This window comes from Ziziphus jujuba, chromosome 12 (assembly GCF_031755915.1).
Source record: "Ziziphus jujuba cultivar Dongzao chromosome 12, ASM3175591v1".
NCBI lineage: Eukaryota > Viridiplantae > Streptophyta > Magnoliopsida > Rosales > Rhamnaceae > Ziziphus > Ziziphus jujuba.
This window is the reverse complement of record NC_083390.1, coordinates 21,171,538-21,186,656: the sequence shown is the minus strand read 5'-3', so window position 1 is coordinate 21,186,656 and position 15,119 is coordinate 21,171,538. Positions and strand designations below refer to the sequence as shown.

The 15,119-nt window shown below is 33.3% G+C and overlaps 1 protein-coding gene across 1 annotated transcript; it reads left to right on the top strand.

Annotated features, from left to right (window-relative positions):
- Positions 1-12,209: 12,209 nt before the first annotated feature.
- LOC107403276 (beta-amyrin 28-monooxygenase) lies at positions 12,210-14,780 on the top strand. Its single transcript, XM_016010146.4, has 3 exons — positions 12,210-13,256; positions 13,857-14,044; positions 14,176-14,780. The coding sequence occupies exons 1-3, from the start codon at positions 12,314-12,316 to the stop codon at positions 14,473-14,475; spliced, it is 1,431 nt and encodes a 476-aa protein (XP_015865632.2). The 5' UTR covers positions 12,210-12,313; the 3' UTR covers positions 14,476-14,780.
- Positions 14,781-15,119: the final 339 nt, after the last annotated feature.

Genomic DNA, 15,119 nt, shown 5'->3' with positions numbered 1-15,119 from the left:
ATGTGGGACTTCACACTACTCTCATTTCGAGATTTATTATTATTTTTTATTAGAGGTTCCCAAGAAATTACCTATCTTTGGATTACTCTCATATAAGCATGCTTAACTCTGAATTTTTTTTTTTTAATAACAAAGTCAAGCTGCTCTAAAAAGATATCGAAGTTATGAGAGTGATTATTATTATATTTGAATCATTCTCTATTTCATATTCGTACAAAATGGAATTAGACACTAGATAGTTTGCCAGTGTCTATTGTACTTGCCCACATTGGTCGTCACACTTTTGTCTTTGTTTAATAATATTAATGATATTTTCTTTAATAATCATCATCTTTATAAATGTTTGCACCTGAATAAAGTGCAGATGTTTACACTAAAAAAAAAAAATGTATATATATATATATATATCTAACAAATGAAAGATGAAATAGTCGATTTTCAATAATAAATAAGATTTTAGTTTAAAAACATTACAATAATTTTTGAGTTAATTTCATTCACCTTTCTTGATATTTGACTTAAATATAATTTAGCCTTTCTAATTTCTAAAATATTATCAACCCCTCTTACATTTTAAAAAATTATTATCTTTCCTCATGTTATTTCTCATAACTTTTAAACTAATATAATTTATACCTCTTATGAGTGTTAGTTGTAATTTTTAAAAATTTAAGAAATTAAATTATAATTAATACAAATATAAAAGAATCTAGATATAAAAGTCCCATAAATTTTCAATTAAAAAATAGAAAGACAAAAAGTGTAAAAGGTTTGTTTTATAACTGAGAATTATTTTAGTTAGTCTATACTGTGAGAAATTATTGAGTACACATTGTGTATTGACATGGATTGTAATGTGGTACACATAACCAGTAACATAGAGCCATGTGTATCATTAATTATTATATCAAATTAAAAACCTAAATCAGTTTGTAGGACTTTAATGGCTTTCATTTCCATTAACAATTTTTTTTTTTAATCTTACTCTACCGCCATAAAACACCTTTCATTTCCAACTGCGGAACAGGATCATCCATCATCAATTCTCTCTTTGGTCTACCATTTATATAGCTGCACTGTGACAGTCCAGATCACCTGCATGCGATATTGTCCTCTTTGGACCTGGAGAATCCTCTTACAACCAAGCCCTCAAGGTTTTAAAAGGCCTCACAAGAGAAAAGTATTCACACACTTATAAGCTATATTTCGTTCTCTTTTTCAACTGATGTGGAACTTCACAATTCTTCCCCATTGGGACCCAGCATCCTCGCTGGCACACCGATTCGGGTCTGACTTGTCCTCTTTGGGCCTGGAAAATCCTCTTACAACTCAGCCCTCAGGGTTTTAAAAGGTTTCACAAGGGAAATGTATCCATACGCTTATAAGCCATACTTCGTTCTTTTTTCCAACCGATGTGGGACTTCACAATCCTCCCCCCTTGGGACCCAGTGTCCTTGCTGGCACACCGATCAGGGTCCGACTCTGATACCATCTGTGACAGCCTAGACCACCCACATACGATATTGTTCTCTTTGAGCCTGGAAAATCTTCTTACAACTTAACCCTCAAAGTTTTAAAAGGTCTTGCAAGAGAAATGTATCCACACGTTTATAAGTCATGTTTTGTTCCCCTTTCCAACAAATATGGGACTTCACATGCACAGTTTCACTCTGCCTCTCAATTTATTATTAACAAATTCATTCTCTTCCTCTAAAAAATCCATGCACAATAAAATTAATTATTTAAAATTTTTATTAATTTAAATCAATTCAACTAAAAAGCAATTATGAAACGCTCAATATTTTCTACATGAAGAAATAAAGCATCAATACTGCATGTGAAGCTCTTTAATTTATTGGGCTAGGGAATTAATGGTTTGATTGATGGATTATTATTATTATTATTATTATTATTATTATTATTATTATTATTTTTTAAGTATATTGATATGTGGGTAAGTCAATGGAGGTAATTAAAAAAAAAAAAACAAATGGTAGGTTAAAAAAAGGAAAAACCAAGAAAAAAAAAAAAAAAGGAGAAAACCAAAATGAAAAAAGGACGACCGGAAACTCTTATTGGTAGAGGCAAGTATTATCGGAGATAGATTTGTGATGGAGTATTTGGAACTGCCTGAGAAGAATAATGGCAAAGTAAAAGAAAAGAAAAGAAAAAAATAGAAAAGTAACGTTATGAAATTAGAAATGTTAATTTGTCATTTTAATCTGATATATAAATAATAATATATGTGTCATTTTGTAGCTGGTTATGTGTACCAACTCAACTCGTACATTGTATATAGAATAATTTTTCCTATACTGTAGTGTAGCTTATATATATATATATATATATATCTGTGGCGGTTCATGGTAATAATTAATAAACAAAAATGCATCCACATCGTGCATATGTCGGGAAGAAATAAAATTAATTAAACAGTATGTCAGGTGGTTCATTTATGACTTTGTTTTATAATTTTCTTTTAAAAAAAAAAATGAGTGGATGAAGTGGTTCTTTTTTGACTTGAACATCAAAATATATATATATATATATATATATATTTATATATCTAAAATCTTATTAACTATCTATTTCAGGATTCGTCTAAGATTTTGGCCTTTCAGAGCTTGCGAATAGGACAACAATTTGAGGGTAGATTAGTTTAAAACAAATACAAACATTGATTATTTTACACTTCATATTCATTTGCTGATTGTTATTTTAATTACGTGCTAAAGAAACTATGTTTTCGTGATAACCACATGAATATTTATCAAAAACATATTTTGAAATCTGTAAAGGATAATCAATTAATAATTAGTTATGCCAAAGTTTGTAGAGAAGGGTAGTGGTGAAATTAAGTTCCTCTATTTCTTCTGAGTTAAAGAAATTCTTATTTATAAATACATTTTATATAATATTCGTGAATTGATCAGGTCCAATAAAAGATTCTGGTTAATTAATTAATACAGTGCTACCTAATTATTCAAACTGTGACATATGATTTTGACTTTGCATATACTAGTACATTTTACATGTAAGAAACATTTTTTTTCGGATTAATTGTTTTATATATCATCTTATATTTTAGCTAAATTGCAGATTGGCATTTAATTTAAATCTTTACATACTTTCAGTGTACAATTTGTTTTATATTAATCTAAATTCCAATTGACTAATAAAAAATTAATTAATTTTTTCAATTTATAAACAAGATGAGAAAAATTAATTAATTTATTAATAAAAATTAGTTAATTTACTAAATTTTTAAAATCTTTTGTTAGTTAACAAATTTTAAATTGACGACTAATTGTACAATACGACGAAATTATAAAATACTAAAATGCAACTAATCCTTTTCTGTTTTAGGCTAAAAACATGAATTTTATTCGTCACATTTACACATGAGTTTAATAATTTTTTGGTCGAAATTACAATATTTTTTTAGTTTAAAACGAAGGAGGCATAACTCGGACTCACCATTAGATTAATCTTCCTTGTTCAATACAAGTTTAATAATTGGGCATGTGTATAATTAACACTCGAAACATGTAGCATGAGATATAAGTACTACTTTTCTATATTTGAAAAATAATAATAAGAAGAAGAAATATCACTAGTAAAAAATATGTTTTTCCTTTTGCCTCTTTTGATTTACAATAACAAAATTAATTATCAACTTTTGTTGGAAACCGATGAAACAGGTTGTGATCTTAAAAGCGGATTAGGATCTATCCATTTTCTTAGAGATGGAGGACCACAAGTTGATTTAAATATATAACTCGGAAAAGTGTTAATAATATTTTCTATTTTTTTATTGAAAAAATAACTTTAAAAAACATAAAAGGAAATTACTCTCATCTCATTAAAGTTATTAGGATTGTTTTCTTTTAATTAAAGTCATTTGATTTAATTCTAACCATTAGATATATTATAAGATTTGATATCATATAATTAAACCAACTTAGCATCTTCTATTTCCATAGTAAGGGAGAGCAACCTGATCCCTTCAAAACTTACCATCAGCAGGCTTCTATAATAACATTTATTATTTTTATCAACTGGTTGCCCTACTATATAGATATAGTTAAGAGATTGATGTAAAATTTATGTAATTATGCCGAACTTTAGATGATCAGATTGATGAATTATATAGCTCCCTATATAAAATTATACTATATTCACACTACAAAATTTATTAGACACATTATAAATATAATAATTTTTCATTGGATTCTTCTATTCACACTACAAAAATTATTAACCATATTACAATTTTACATTTTTTTCATATACTAACACTCTATCAATAAACATCAGATTAAAAAAGACAAATCAGTCATAAGCTTCAACACGTTACCTTTTTCTTTTTTTTTCTTTTTTTTTTGGTCGTGGCTACATCCTTACACATCCATTATAGATTTCACCAAAAACAGAAACTACTCAATTTCCATTACGGATCTCAATTTTTATTAGTTTGTTTCTTGCTAAAGAGATGAAGGTCCTATAAAGGTCACCTGAGCTACCCAACATTTGCTTGATTATATCATGAGCCTCCGATCTCATATGATTGAGGAACTTCTTATCTCCCGTTCATTGATGATTTCCCAAGCTTCCTCCACGATTACCTCATTAGTGACCACAAAATTGGACGCCGCCTTAGCCCTCTCATCTGGCTCATCATCTCAACAATAACCAGAAGAGGAAGAAGAAGGTGGAGATTGTATGATGAAGCTTCAAGAGCAATGGAAATGGGCGGAATTACCAGAAGCCTAAGCAAGAGAGCCCTAAAGAAAACTTTGATATGGGTTTTGTTAAGCCAGTTGGTGGAGATGGAGGTCATATAAGAGCCCCAGAACCGCCAGAAGCCTAAGCTAGTTAGCTAGTTGGAGAACAAGAAATTTTTTTTTTTTTTTTTTTTTGAGAAAAAAGATGGAAGTTGGAGTTTTTTGGGATTTAAAGACGTAGTATTTTTAACTTTATTTTATTTAACTAAGGGTAAAATAGATATACATTATTAGTGTACGAAATAAAAATCAGATTCAGTGTGGGTGTATGTAGAATTAAGTGCAGCTAATTTATAATGTGAATGGAATTACCGTTTCTAATATTTTAATGATGTCCATTGATAAAATATCAGAAATATCCTTAAATACTAAATAAAAGAACAAAATATTAAATACACTACACCCACACCATCCCCTTCACATTTTCGGAAGAATCATAAACCTTAATAACCATAGAGTTTTATGATGAAGATGACAAAATAGAAGAGAAAACTTGGGAAATCATTATTTCAATTATGAAAAATCATTCATTTTTCTGCACCAAGGTTTTTCTCAAAATCAATTTTCTATCTAGATATGCTTTTCATCTATCCATGTTGTCTATTTGTTCATATGTTTTAGTTTTTCTTGATTACTATCTTGTTTACATATATCAGTACTATTTGATATATGCAACTCAAAATATTATAAAATTATTAATGTGTAATTGTATAAACTGGATATATGCCATAAACATATACGAGCAAATCAATATTATCCAAGTTATATATACTGCGACACTCTTAATGATTGATGAAAGCATAAGTCTAGGTTGTATAACTAGATGAAAATATATTCGATAAATCTATGTCGTGGGGATCATTATTGTCTTGGTTTTGTATATTGCACTATTGAAACATGATGAAAATATAAGTTTGAATTATGTAAATTGGATGAATGTTCGTTCTTAGGTAAACATATATCGGACTAGCCACTACCATATAGGTTACAGGTACCATGACATGTGTTTGTTTCTTCAAATCCTAAACCCGAACCAATGAATTCACCTAGCAACAAGCCAATCCAAACAAGTTAATCAGTCTGTAGAAGAACATTTGTAGCTTTTTGTTTTCAATCTATATTTGTTTATATGAACCAAGATTCAAATTTTTGATATCGATAAAAGTATAGAGGGTTTAAAATATGGAAATATCCACCTAAATATGAAAAATTAGCGAATATTGATAAAATCTCATAACAAATGATGGAAATTGAAGGAAAATTATCTAAAAAATAAAATTTTTTTATGGAAACTTTAGGATTAACTTAATTAATTAATTAATTATCAAATTGATTATTAAAATTGTAAAAAATATTGAATGGATATTATATTTTTCTTAATAAATCGATTTTTAATAAGCATTAATAATTGAAAATATATCAATAAAAAATGCAAAAAAAAAACATATTTAATAAAATTATCTATTAATTAAGATATATAAAATAATTATTATAATTACACTATTTTATAAATATCATTTCAATACTTTAAAAAATTCCTGGGTTGTTTGTATCTTCTTCATTCTTATTTTAAAATGTGAAATATAAGAAAAAAATTATTAAAATATGCATCTTCTTGATAATTTTATATGTAATTATTAATACACCATCAATATAAATATTTGATAATTAAGTTTGCATGTATCAAATACCATTAATATCAAACTTTTGAACTTTGGTTTATAAAGTATATATTTGTTGCATATCTTTTAATTTTTATCTACCTTCTGATTTTTATTTAATTTATAATATTTATACAAATATTAAATTTATTATTAAACTTATCGCTTGTGATACTATTTTCTTTAAGAATATGATATGTACACTTGTTTTATGTAATTTTGGACACTGTTTTTTAAATGTGAATTATTTTTTTATTTGCCTAATTGTTGGAAGACAATTAAAAGGTAAAAAAAAAAATTATCAATACATTTAGCAAAAAGTTTTACTAAACATCAATAATATTTTGTAAAAATTTTTGATAAAAAATTCAACAAAAAAATAGATATTTCAAAATTTTATGGAAAATTCATGAAAATTTTCATGGAAATTATGGATTTTTTAATCAAATTGTGAAGTATTTGATATAGATATTATGATAAAAAAAAATTATAAAAATTATGGAGATATATTGAAAATTTTGATGAATAGTATGAAAATTATACCCGTTTCTATCTGAGAACTAAATTTATTTTCAATATGTTTAAAAAATGAAAATTCATGAAAAGTTTCGATATTTTAAACTATGATTTGAACCCTACTGTCACGGGCCTAGCTTTTCCAACACTCCCGTGCGGCACTTAGCACCTCCTTTGCTAAGTAAGCCTTGCTCACAAGCTATGAAAATGCGGAAGCTAAGAGTGAGAGAGTAGGAAGTAAGAGAGTTTGAGAGAATGTGGAGAATACTTGTATTGCTAGAATTCTTGATGTGCTTGGATATGCTTGGATGTGTTACAAATGAAGGTCCAACCCCTTTATATAGAGGGCTTGGCATGTAGGAAAGTTCTAGATATGTACACATGTCACCTATCTAGTTATGGTTCTAGATTATTCTAGGATTATGTACAAGATATTTACATGGAGTATTCTAGAGAGACTCTCATCTACATTAGTCTAGGTTTCTCTTGAATCCTCTAGAATATTCCGGGCTTCTCATGGATCTTCAAGGAGAGTGTAGAACCTTCCGGTTAAACCTCAAGGGTTTTACTCCTTTTTCGCGGGACGTGACACTCTCCCCCACCTAAACTCGCGACGCCCTCGTCGCGCCTTCTTCCTTGCCCGCCGAATGTGATCTTTGAGTTGCCGTTGTGTATCCTCGTGCTCCCCTCTTACTTCACCATCCGACAGGTCCTTCCCCTTCACCAAGTATTTGGTGTAGTTGGGCATGCCTCTATGTTGACCGACTCGATCCGCAAGTGTGGCTTCCACATTCTTGTCGGGTGAAGTCGCTATCTCCATGGGTGCCCTTCTTGACCTACCTTCCGCTAGGGCCTCCGTGCCCCCTTTCCTTACAATGGGAAGTGACTCTTCATAGCGTCGTGCCTTCCCGTCATGCACCTCATTTTGTTGAGGTGATGGTTTGGCTAAGTTCCCTTCCTTAGCCTCTTCGTGCTTTCTCTTGTCGTCTCCACGACTTGAAGCCAATGCACACGAGCTCCCTCGGTTCAACTCCTTTGGCACATCTTGTACCTTAGGAGATGTCTTGGCATGGCTTGGGGCATCCTCACTAGGCTTTTGAGCAGCAACCAAGTTGATTTGCTCCTCCTTCTCAACTTGTAATGCCGACAAAACCTTGGCCTCCCGCTTGCTAGCTTGTTCCGTAGGCACCATGCACGCCGTTCCCCCATCCATGATGCATAACTTGTTTGCAAATGGGAGTGGGAAAGCCTTTACTTGATTGAAGAAGTCCATGCCAAGGACAACCTTGTAGTCATCCATGGACACAACCGTTAGGTTCAATTGGCCTTCCCAATCGCCGATGGTGGTTTTTACACCTCGAGCAACTCCTTGGAGCGGCTTCGCGTCAGAATTTACAGCCTTGACGAAGCCCCTTTCTTGAGTTGCCTTAATCCCAAGCCTTTGTGCCTCCTCCGCCGATAGGAAGTTATGTGAGGCACCCGTGTCCACCAACGCCTTGGTGGGCACTCCATTGAGTTTTGCTTCCACGAACATTAGGCCACTCTTCTTTGTCTCCTTAGGAGCAGCCTTGATAGCATTTAACAGCTGTAAGGAACCTATACGAGCTCCTTCCTCTTGCTTCTCCTCGTATTGGGTGGTCATGGCATTCAAAGCCTTCCTCTTCGGACAATCCCTAACCCAATGCGGTCCATCACATAAGAAACAAGAGTTTTTAGGTTTGGAAGCATCCTTACCTTCTCTAGGCGGCTTCCACCTTGAGCTTTTTGGCTTGTGTGCACTCTCTTCCCTTTCATCTTCTTTGGACCTACTAGGTTCTCCCCCACCTTTTCCATGGTTGTCTTTCCATTCCTTTGGCTTTGGAGAGTCTCTTTGGTTGGAGTAGTCGATGAAGCCTTCGGCATACGCAATGGCACTAGCCAAATCTTGTACTCCACGCCTCTTCAACTCCGTCTTGGCCCAAGGTTGTAGTCCATCCATGAAGTAGAAAAGGGAGTCTTTATCCGATAGGTCCGGGATTTCCAACACCAAGTTGGTGAACTCCTTGATGTATTCCCGGATATAGCCTACTTGCTTGAGTCGTCGAAGGCGACTCCTTGCCTCATCTTCGGCATTCTCCGGATAGAATTGCCTTTTGAGATCCCTTTTAAAGTCATCAAAAGTATGGAAAGTGCACATACCTCGCTCAATGTCGCTATGCCTCCTTCTCCACCATAACATTGCTGTGTCGCTAAGGTAGAGAGTGGCAGCCCTTATCTTTGAAGCATCGTCCGCAATGCCCATTGCTTCAAAGTATTGCTCCAAGCCCCAAAGGAAATTCTCGAGCTCCCTCGCATTCCTTGCCCCAGAGTAGGACTTGGGCTTTGGCACATCGATTCGTGGCCCCTCGCGGATAGTGGTCGTCCCCGACGCCACCGCCCTCTTGCAAAGAGCCCAATCACCCCGTATATCCTCCATTTGGGTGCGAATGGCATCCAATTCTCTCTCCAACATTGCACGAAGGTCCGCTACCTCCCCCATGCATTGGTCGCGTGTCGCACGGAGCTCCCTCCTTAAGGCATCGTCTAGCCCATTGAGTAACCCCCTCACGGCTTGATTGATGGCAATGTCCTCCGACTCTAGCCCATCTAGGCGACCCTCCAACGCCTCAAACCGTTCTTGTACTCGGGATGCATGCTCCTCCAAGCGCAACTCTACGCCGGTCATCACATCCTTGGACTTGGACTTATGCCTCTGCTTCCCCGCATTGGGGTTGCGTTGCACTTCACGACCTCGCACCTCGGTAGCTCCCTCCACATTGATGGTAACATCCGAGCTAGCCATCTTGCCTACTTCCACGTTACACCAACGATATACTTGAGCAGCAATTGGCTCTGATACCAACTGTCACGGGCCTAGCTTTTCCAACACTCCCGTGCGGCACTTAGCACCTCCTTTGCTAAGTAAGCCTTGCTCACAAGCTATGAAAATGCGGAAGCTAAGAGTGAGAGAGTAGGAAGTAAGAGAGTTTGAGAGAATGTGGAGAATACTTGTATTGCTAGAATTCTTGATGTGCTTGGATATGCTTGGATGTGTTACAAATGAAGGTCCAACCCCTTTATATAGAGGGCTTGGCATGTAGGAAAGTTCTAGATATGTACACATGTCACCTATCTAGTTATGGTTCTAGATTATTCTAGGATTATGTACAAGATATTTACATGGAGTATTCTAGAGAGACTCTCATCTACATTAGTCTAGGTTTCTCTTGAATCCTCTAGAATATTCCGGGCTTCTCATGGATCTTCAAGGAGAGTGTAGAACCTTCCGGTTAAACCTCAAGGGTTTTACTCCTTTTTCGCGGGACGTGACACTACGCCCAAAAACACAACAAACTCACCCAGCACCAAATAAACCTAAAAGAAGCAAATGTTTATAAGAGAACACTGGATGCTTTTTGTTTTCGATCTGTGTTTGTGTCTTTGAAACTTAAACTAAAACAAGAACATGGACAATGTTTATATGTATCAAATTCGTTAGGAGTTTTTGGGAAATTCACTTATAGTGTGTTTATGTATGTTTTAAGTCATTAAATAAAGTAGGCAAAATTTGTTAGTGTAGATATCTAAAAAAAGTAAGTTTTAATATAGGTTTGTGCAAATTATAGTGTGCCAAACAAATTTTGTAATGTGAAGATACTTATCCCAAAACGCTTTATCCTTACATTAGCCTTAATTAAATTATCTGAAAATGACTCGGCCTAATCCTACACAATATATTTTTGAAAAATTTTAAGGAATATTTAGAATGAGATATTAAGTTAAACACTCTTGAAAAGCTTCATATTAGAATATCTATAATAAATATTGCTATAAAATAAATAAATAAACTAGAATGCAAATAGGAATGTCCCCGTTTCCGTCCCGCAGGGAATTTTCCATCCCATCTACACGGTTTTCTCCGTTTCTTTAGATGCGAGGTAGGGACAGGGACTTTCCAATCGAGGACAGACGAGGCGGTTTTTCTCTTCTTTTTTTTTTATAATTGATATATATATATATATATATATATTTAAGAAATTTATATAAAAAAACTTGTATTCCAATTACTTAGCAAATTAACACACATTAGCAAATTAAAAGATGTGCTTTAAGTTGTGTTCCAATCAGTTAGCAATAGAATTTGCCTTTGGATTTATTTATCTTAACAATTTAAATTCGCAAAGTTTAACATCTCCTAACATGGAAGTTTAACATAACAAAAGACTCTTGGATCTACAAATTTACACAGAACAAAAATCACAAATTTGTGAAACCAATACATTTGCAAGAGATCCCAAATTCTTGATCATCCAAACCCCTCCAAATTTACACATTTGACTTAAAACAACAAAATGGATACCAAGAAAACAAACACAGATCTGAAATCCATAGAAGAAATTTATGCCAAACTCTACAAGAAAGAAATAAATAAATAAATTAATGAACCCAAAATGTAGACAATAATAACAAGGTAAAAGGGAAGGCTGATCTGATAAAGAGGACTTTCTTTAGGAAGAAAGCTTCCAATGGTTTTTCCGTATACTTCACAAGTAGAAAAGTGAATGAACCTCTTGTTGTTTTCGGAACAATACTTCACCTAAAATTATTGATTTAAAAAAAAAAAATCAAATTCTGTTTAATTTGCTACAATCACCATCAGGAAGGTAGGGGTTATAAATTATCAGTACACTTAAATTAGAAAATATAATTATTAATTTAATTTGCTACCACCACCATATAGTTAGTATATATTCAAAAAAACGAAAACTTGCAATGGACAATGCGGTTGGGCACACTTTTAAAGTCGTGGAATTAAGTCAATTTCCCTCTTTTTTTTAGATTAAAATTGTATCGTAATCTTGATTAAAATAGTGTATTACCATCCAATATAACCACTCATAAAAGAATAATGCTAAACACTCCTCTATTAATATATTATTCCTCATGAAATGATATTTTCAGTGATTTATTTTTAGAAATTTTGATGTCAAATGTTACAAGTCAACATGGGCAATCCAAATTAATATATAATTAAATTATGAGCCAAAAAATATAACAATGACACAAGAGCATGCCGCACTTTTACCGTAGAAGAAAACGACAGAAGAGTTGGCTTTTGAAAATAAACAAAATTGATATAGCAAAATAAAGCATCAGCATTATTGGACTGAAATATTAGTAAACTAAGCTACTTGTTATATACGCTAAATTCCTATAAAAAGCAGCCCCACTGCGATCTAAGCTCATCACCAAAATTATACAGCCTTGTCTGCTTTTTCATTCATTCTTGAAAATAACCAAAAAAAAAAAAAAAATATATTTCTGAAGCAGCCAATGGATCCGATCACTCTTTCCTTGTCTGTCATCCTTCCCATCTTAGTACTAGCACTTTTCTATGCATTCAAGCCCAAATCCTCCAAGAAATACAACCTTCCTCCTGGCAGTTTCGGATGGCCAATCATCGGAGAAACTCTTGGGTTCATGAACGAGCCCCATGAGAAATGGATCGGAGACAGAATGAAGAAATACTCTTCCAAAATCTTCAAAACCCGAGTTTTGGGTGAGAATATGGTGGTTCTATGTGGAACTGCGGGTCACAAATTCGTAGCCTCAAACGAGGAAAAGCTTTTGATCGCATGGAGACCAGAGTCCATGCAGAAGCTCTTCCGTTCTTCGTATCAGAAAGATGCAAAAGCTCCACAATCGAGGAAAACCGAGACCCAGATCACCAAAGCTCCCGGATTCATCAAAGCCGAGGCCCTGGTCCGGTACGTGGAGGTGATGGACGCTATCGTGGACAAGCACATGAAGGGTCATTGGGAAGGTAAAGAGATCGTCGAGGTCCATCACCTTTCGCAGGTTATGGTTCTCCAATTGGCTGGTCGATTCTTCTTGGGACTCGGTGACGACGCGAGGATCGAGAAGATCGCGAATTGGATGGACAAAATGATGTTGGCTCTGCATATTGTTCCGATCAACTATCCCGGAAGCACTTTTAACAAGGCGATGAAGGCTACGAACGCTTTGAGGGACGACCTCCAGTTGTTGATCAAGGAGAAGAAAGCCGCTTTTGCTAATGGAGCCAAACCTCAAGATATTCTTTCCTACTTGATTGTTAGCACAGATCCTGCTACTGGACAGTCTCAGCCAGATCATGTTATTGCAGACAAAATTATGGGATTGTTGGCTGCCGCTTTCAATTCCCCTTCCATGACTAATGCTTTCCTCATGCAATATCTTGCTGATAATCCCAAAGTTTTCGACAAAGTTCGAGCTGGTAAGTCCTACTCATCTATCTATACCTTTTTTTATTTTATTTTTTTATTTTTTTTTATTTTTTAGATGTGCATGCTTATACGTAAATTTTAATATATTATAAAAATATAAATAAGATAAATTTTAAAATGAATAAGTGAATATAAAAATTAAATAAATATTATACATCATTTACCACATCATTTTACTGTAAGTTTTGTCCATCTTAGATATTAAATACATGATTACGTATAATATTTGGTAATATGGTGGTTTGGAGGAAAACTCCTATGCATACATATGTATATATATATAAGATTTGACTTTTTATGATCAGAACATCAATTATTGTGAGATCCACTTTAATTATGTTGTTTCAGGCTTGTCTTTTGTCCTGTTATTTATTTGTAATGTACAATTAACGACTTTGACTAAGGTTGCCGAGACTCAGTATATAAATATAATATTAGTATTTTGAAGTACAAAGTTATTACTATAAATACTAGTGCTAAAACGAATTTCGATCTAATTGATATGGAAAAATTAATTAATATTTATTAATTTCTTCCCTATTTCTAAAACTTAATCCATAATTAGGTAATTTTTCTTTTCGAAAAAACAGAACAAATGGAAATCGCAAACTCCAAGAAGCCTGGTGAATTACTCAGCTGGGACGATATGCAGAAGATGAAATATTCATGGAACGTAGCACTTGAAGTGATGAGGGTAGTACCTCCTCTTCAAGGAACATTCAGAGAAGCTGCTGCTGATTTCACATTCGAAGGCTACACAATTCCAAAAGGCTGGAAGGTAAAATTAATTAATAACTTAGAATTTTTATATTGTTTAATTACTTAATTAATATGTGGGATTTATATAAAATTACATTTCGTATTGATTTATATGCTTCTTTTTTTTTTTTGTTTTTTTTTTTTTGGCAGGTGTATTGGACTGTGAGCACTACAAATTTTGACCCAGAAATTTTCTCATCGCCTCAAACATTCGACCCAACAAGGTTCGAGAAATCAGCTCCACCCCCATACACAAACATACCATTTGGTAGTGGACCCAGAATATGCCCTGGAATGGACTATGCTCGCCTTCAAATTCTCACTTTTATGCATCATGTTGTGAAGAGGTACAGATTGGAGGTAGTCAATCCTAATTTCAAGGTTTTGGGGGGTCTCAATCCCATCCCAATTAAAGGCCTTCATATTAGACTCCACAAGATTTCGGCATAAAAGGCTGAAAATCCTTTCGCCTTGGCCTACTGGCCGGCAGGGCTGGCGTTCAAACATGCTATCCGTAATAACAATATTGTAGGAAAATATTAATCTGTACTTCTTTTAATTACAACATTTTGTGATGTCCGACTAGTACTGTTTTTCAACAATAATGTCGTTTGAAGCATGTATTTTATTATTATTTTTTTTAAGTTGATATTTCAGAAGAGAACAAAAGCTTGAATGTTTTGTAATATAGCAGACCAAAGTTGTTCACTGGTTATGAATATATATTTTATTGGAAATTTTACCATATGAAATAATAGGCGCTTGATATGTTAAAAAAAAAAAATGAAATTATCTTGCACATTTATTTTTATAGTTAAGTGTATTTTAATATTTTTGATTTTTAGGATTTGAACTTTTCAATTTTTAAAAGTTGCAATATTTTAAATTTTAAAATTTTCAATTTATTGTAAATTGATTTAATTTCCGTCAAATAAATTGGTAACAATACCATTTAAAAACATGCAGCAAGGTTTCTGAAAAAATAGATTAAATTGTTGATCAATAAGAATAAAGCAGCTATGTACACGAAACTTTTATTAATTTGTTTGGCAAACTTAGGAATTGACCAAAAAATAAATCCCTGTAGAAATTGA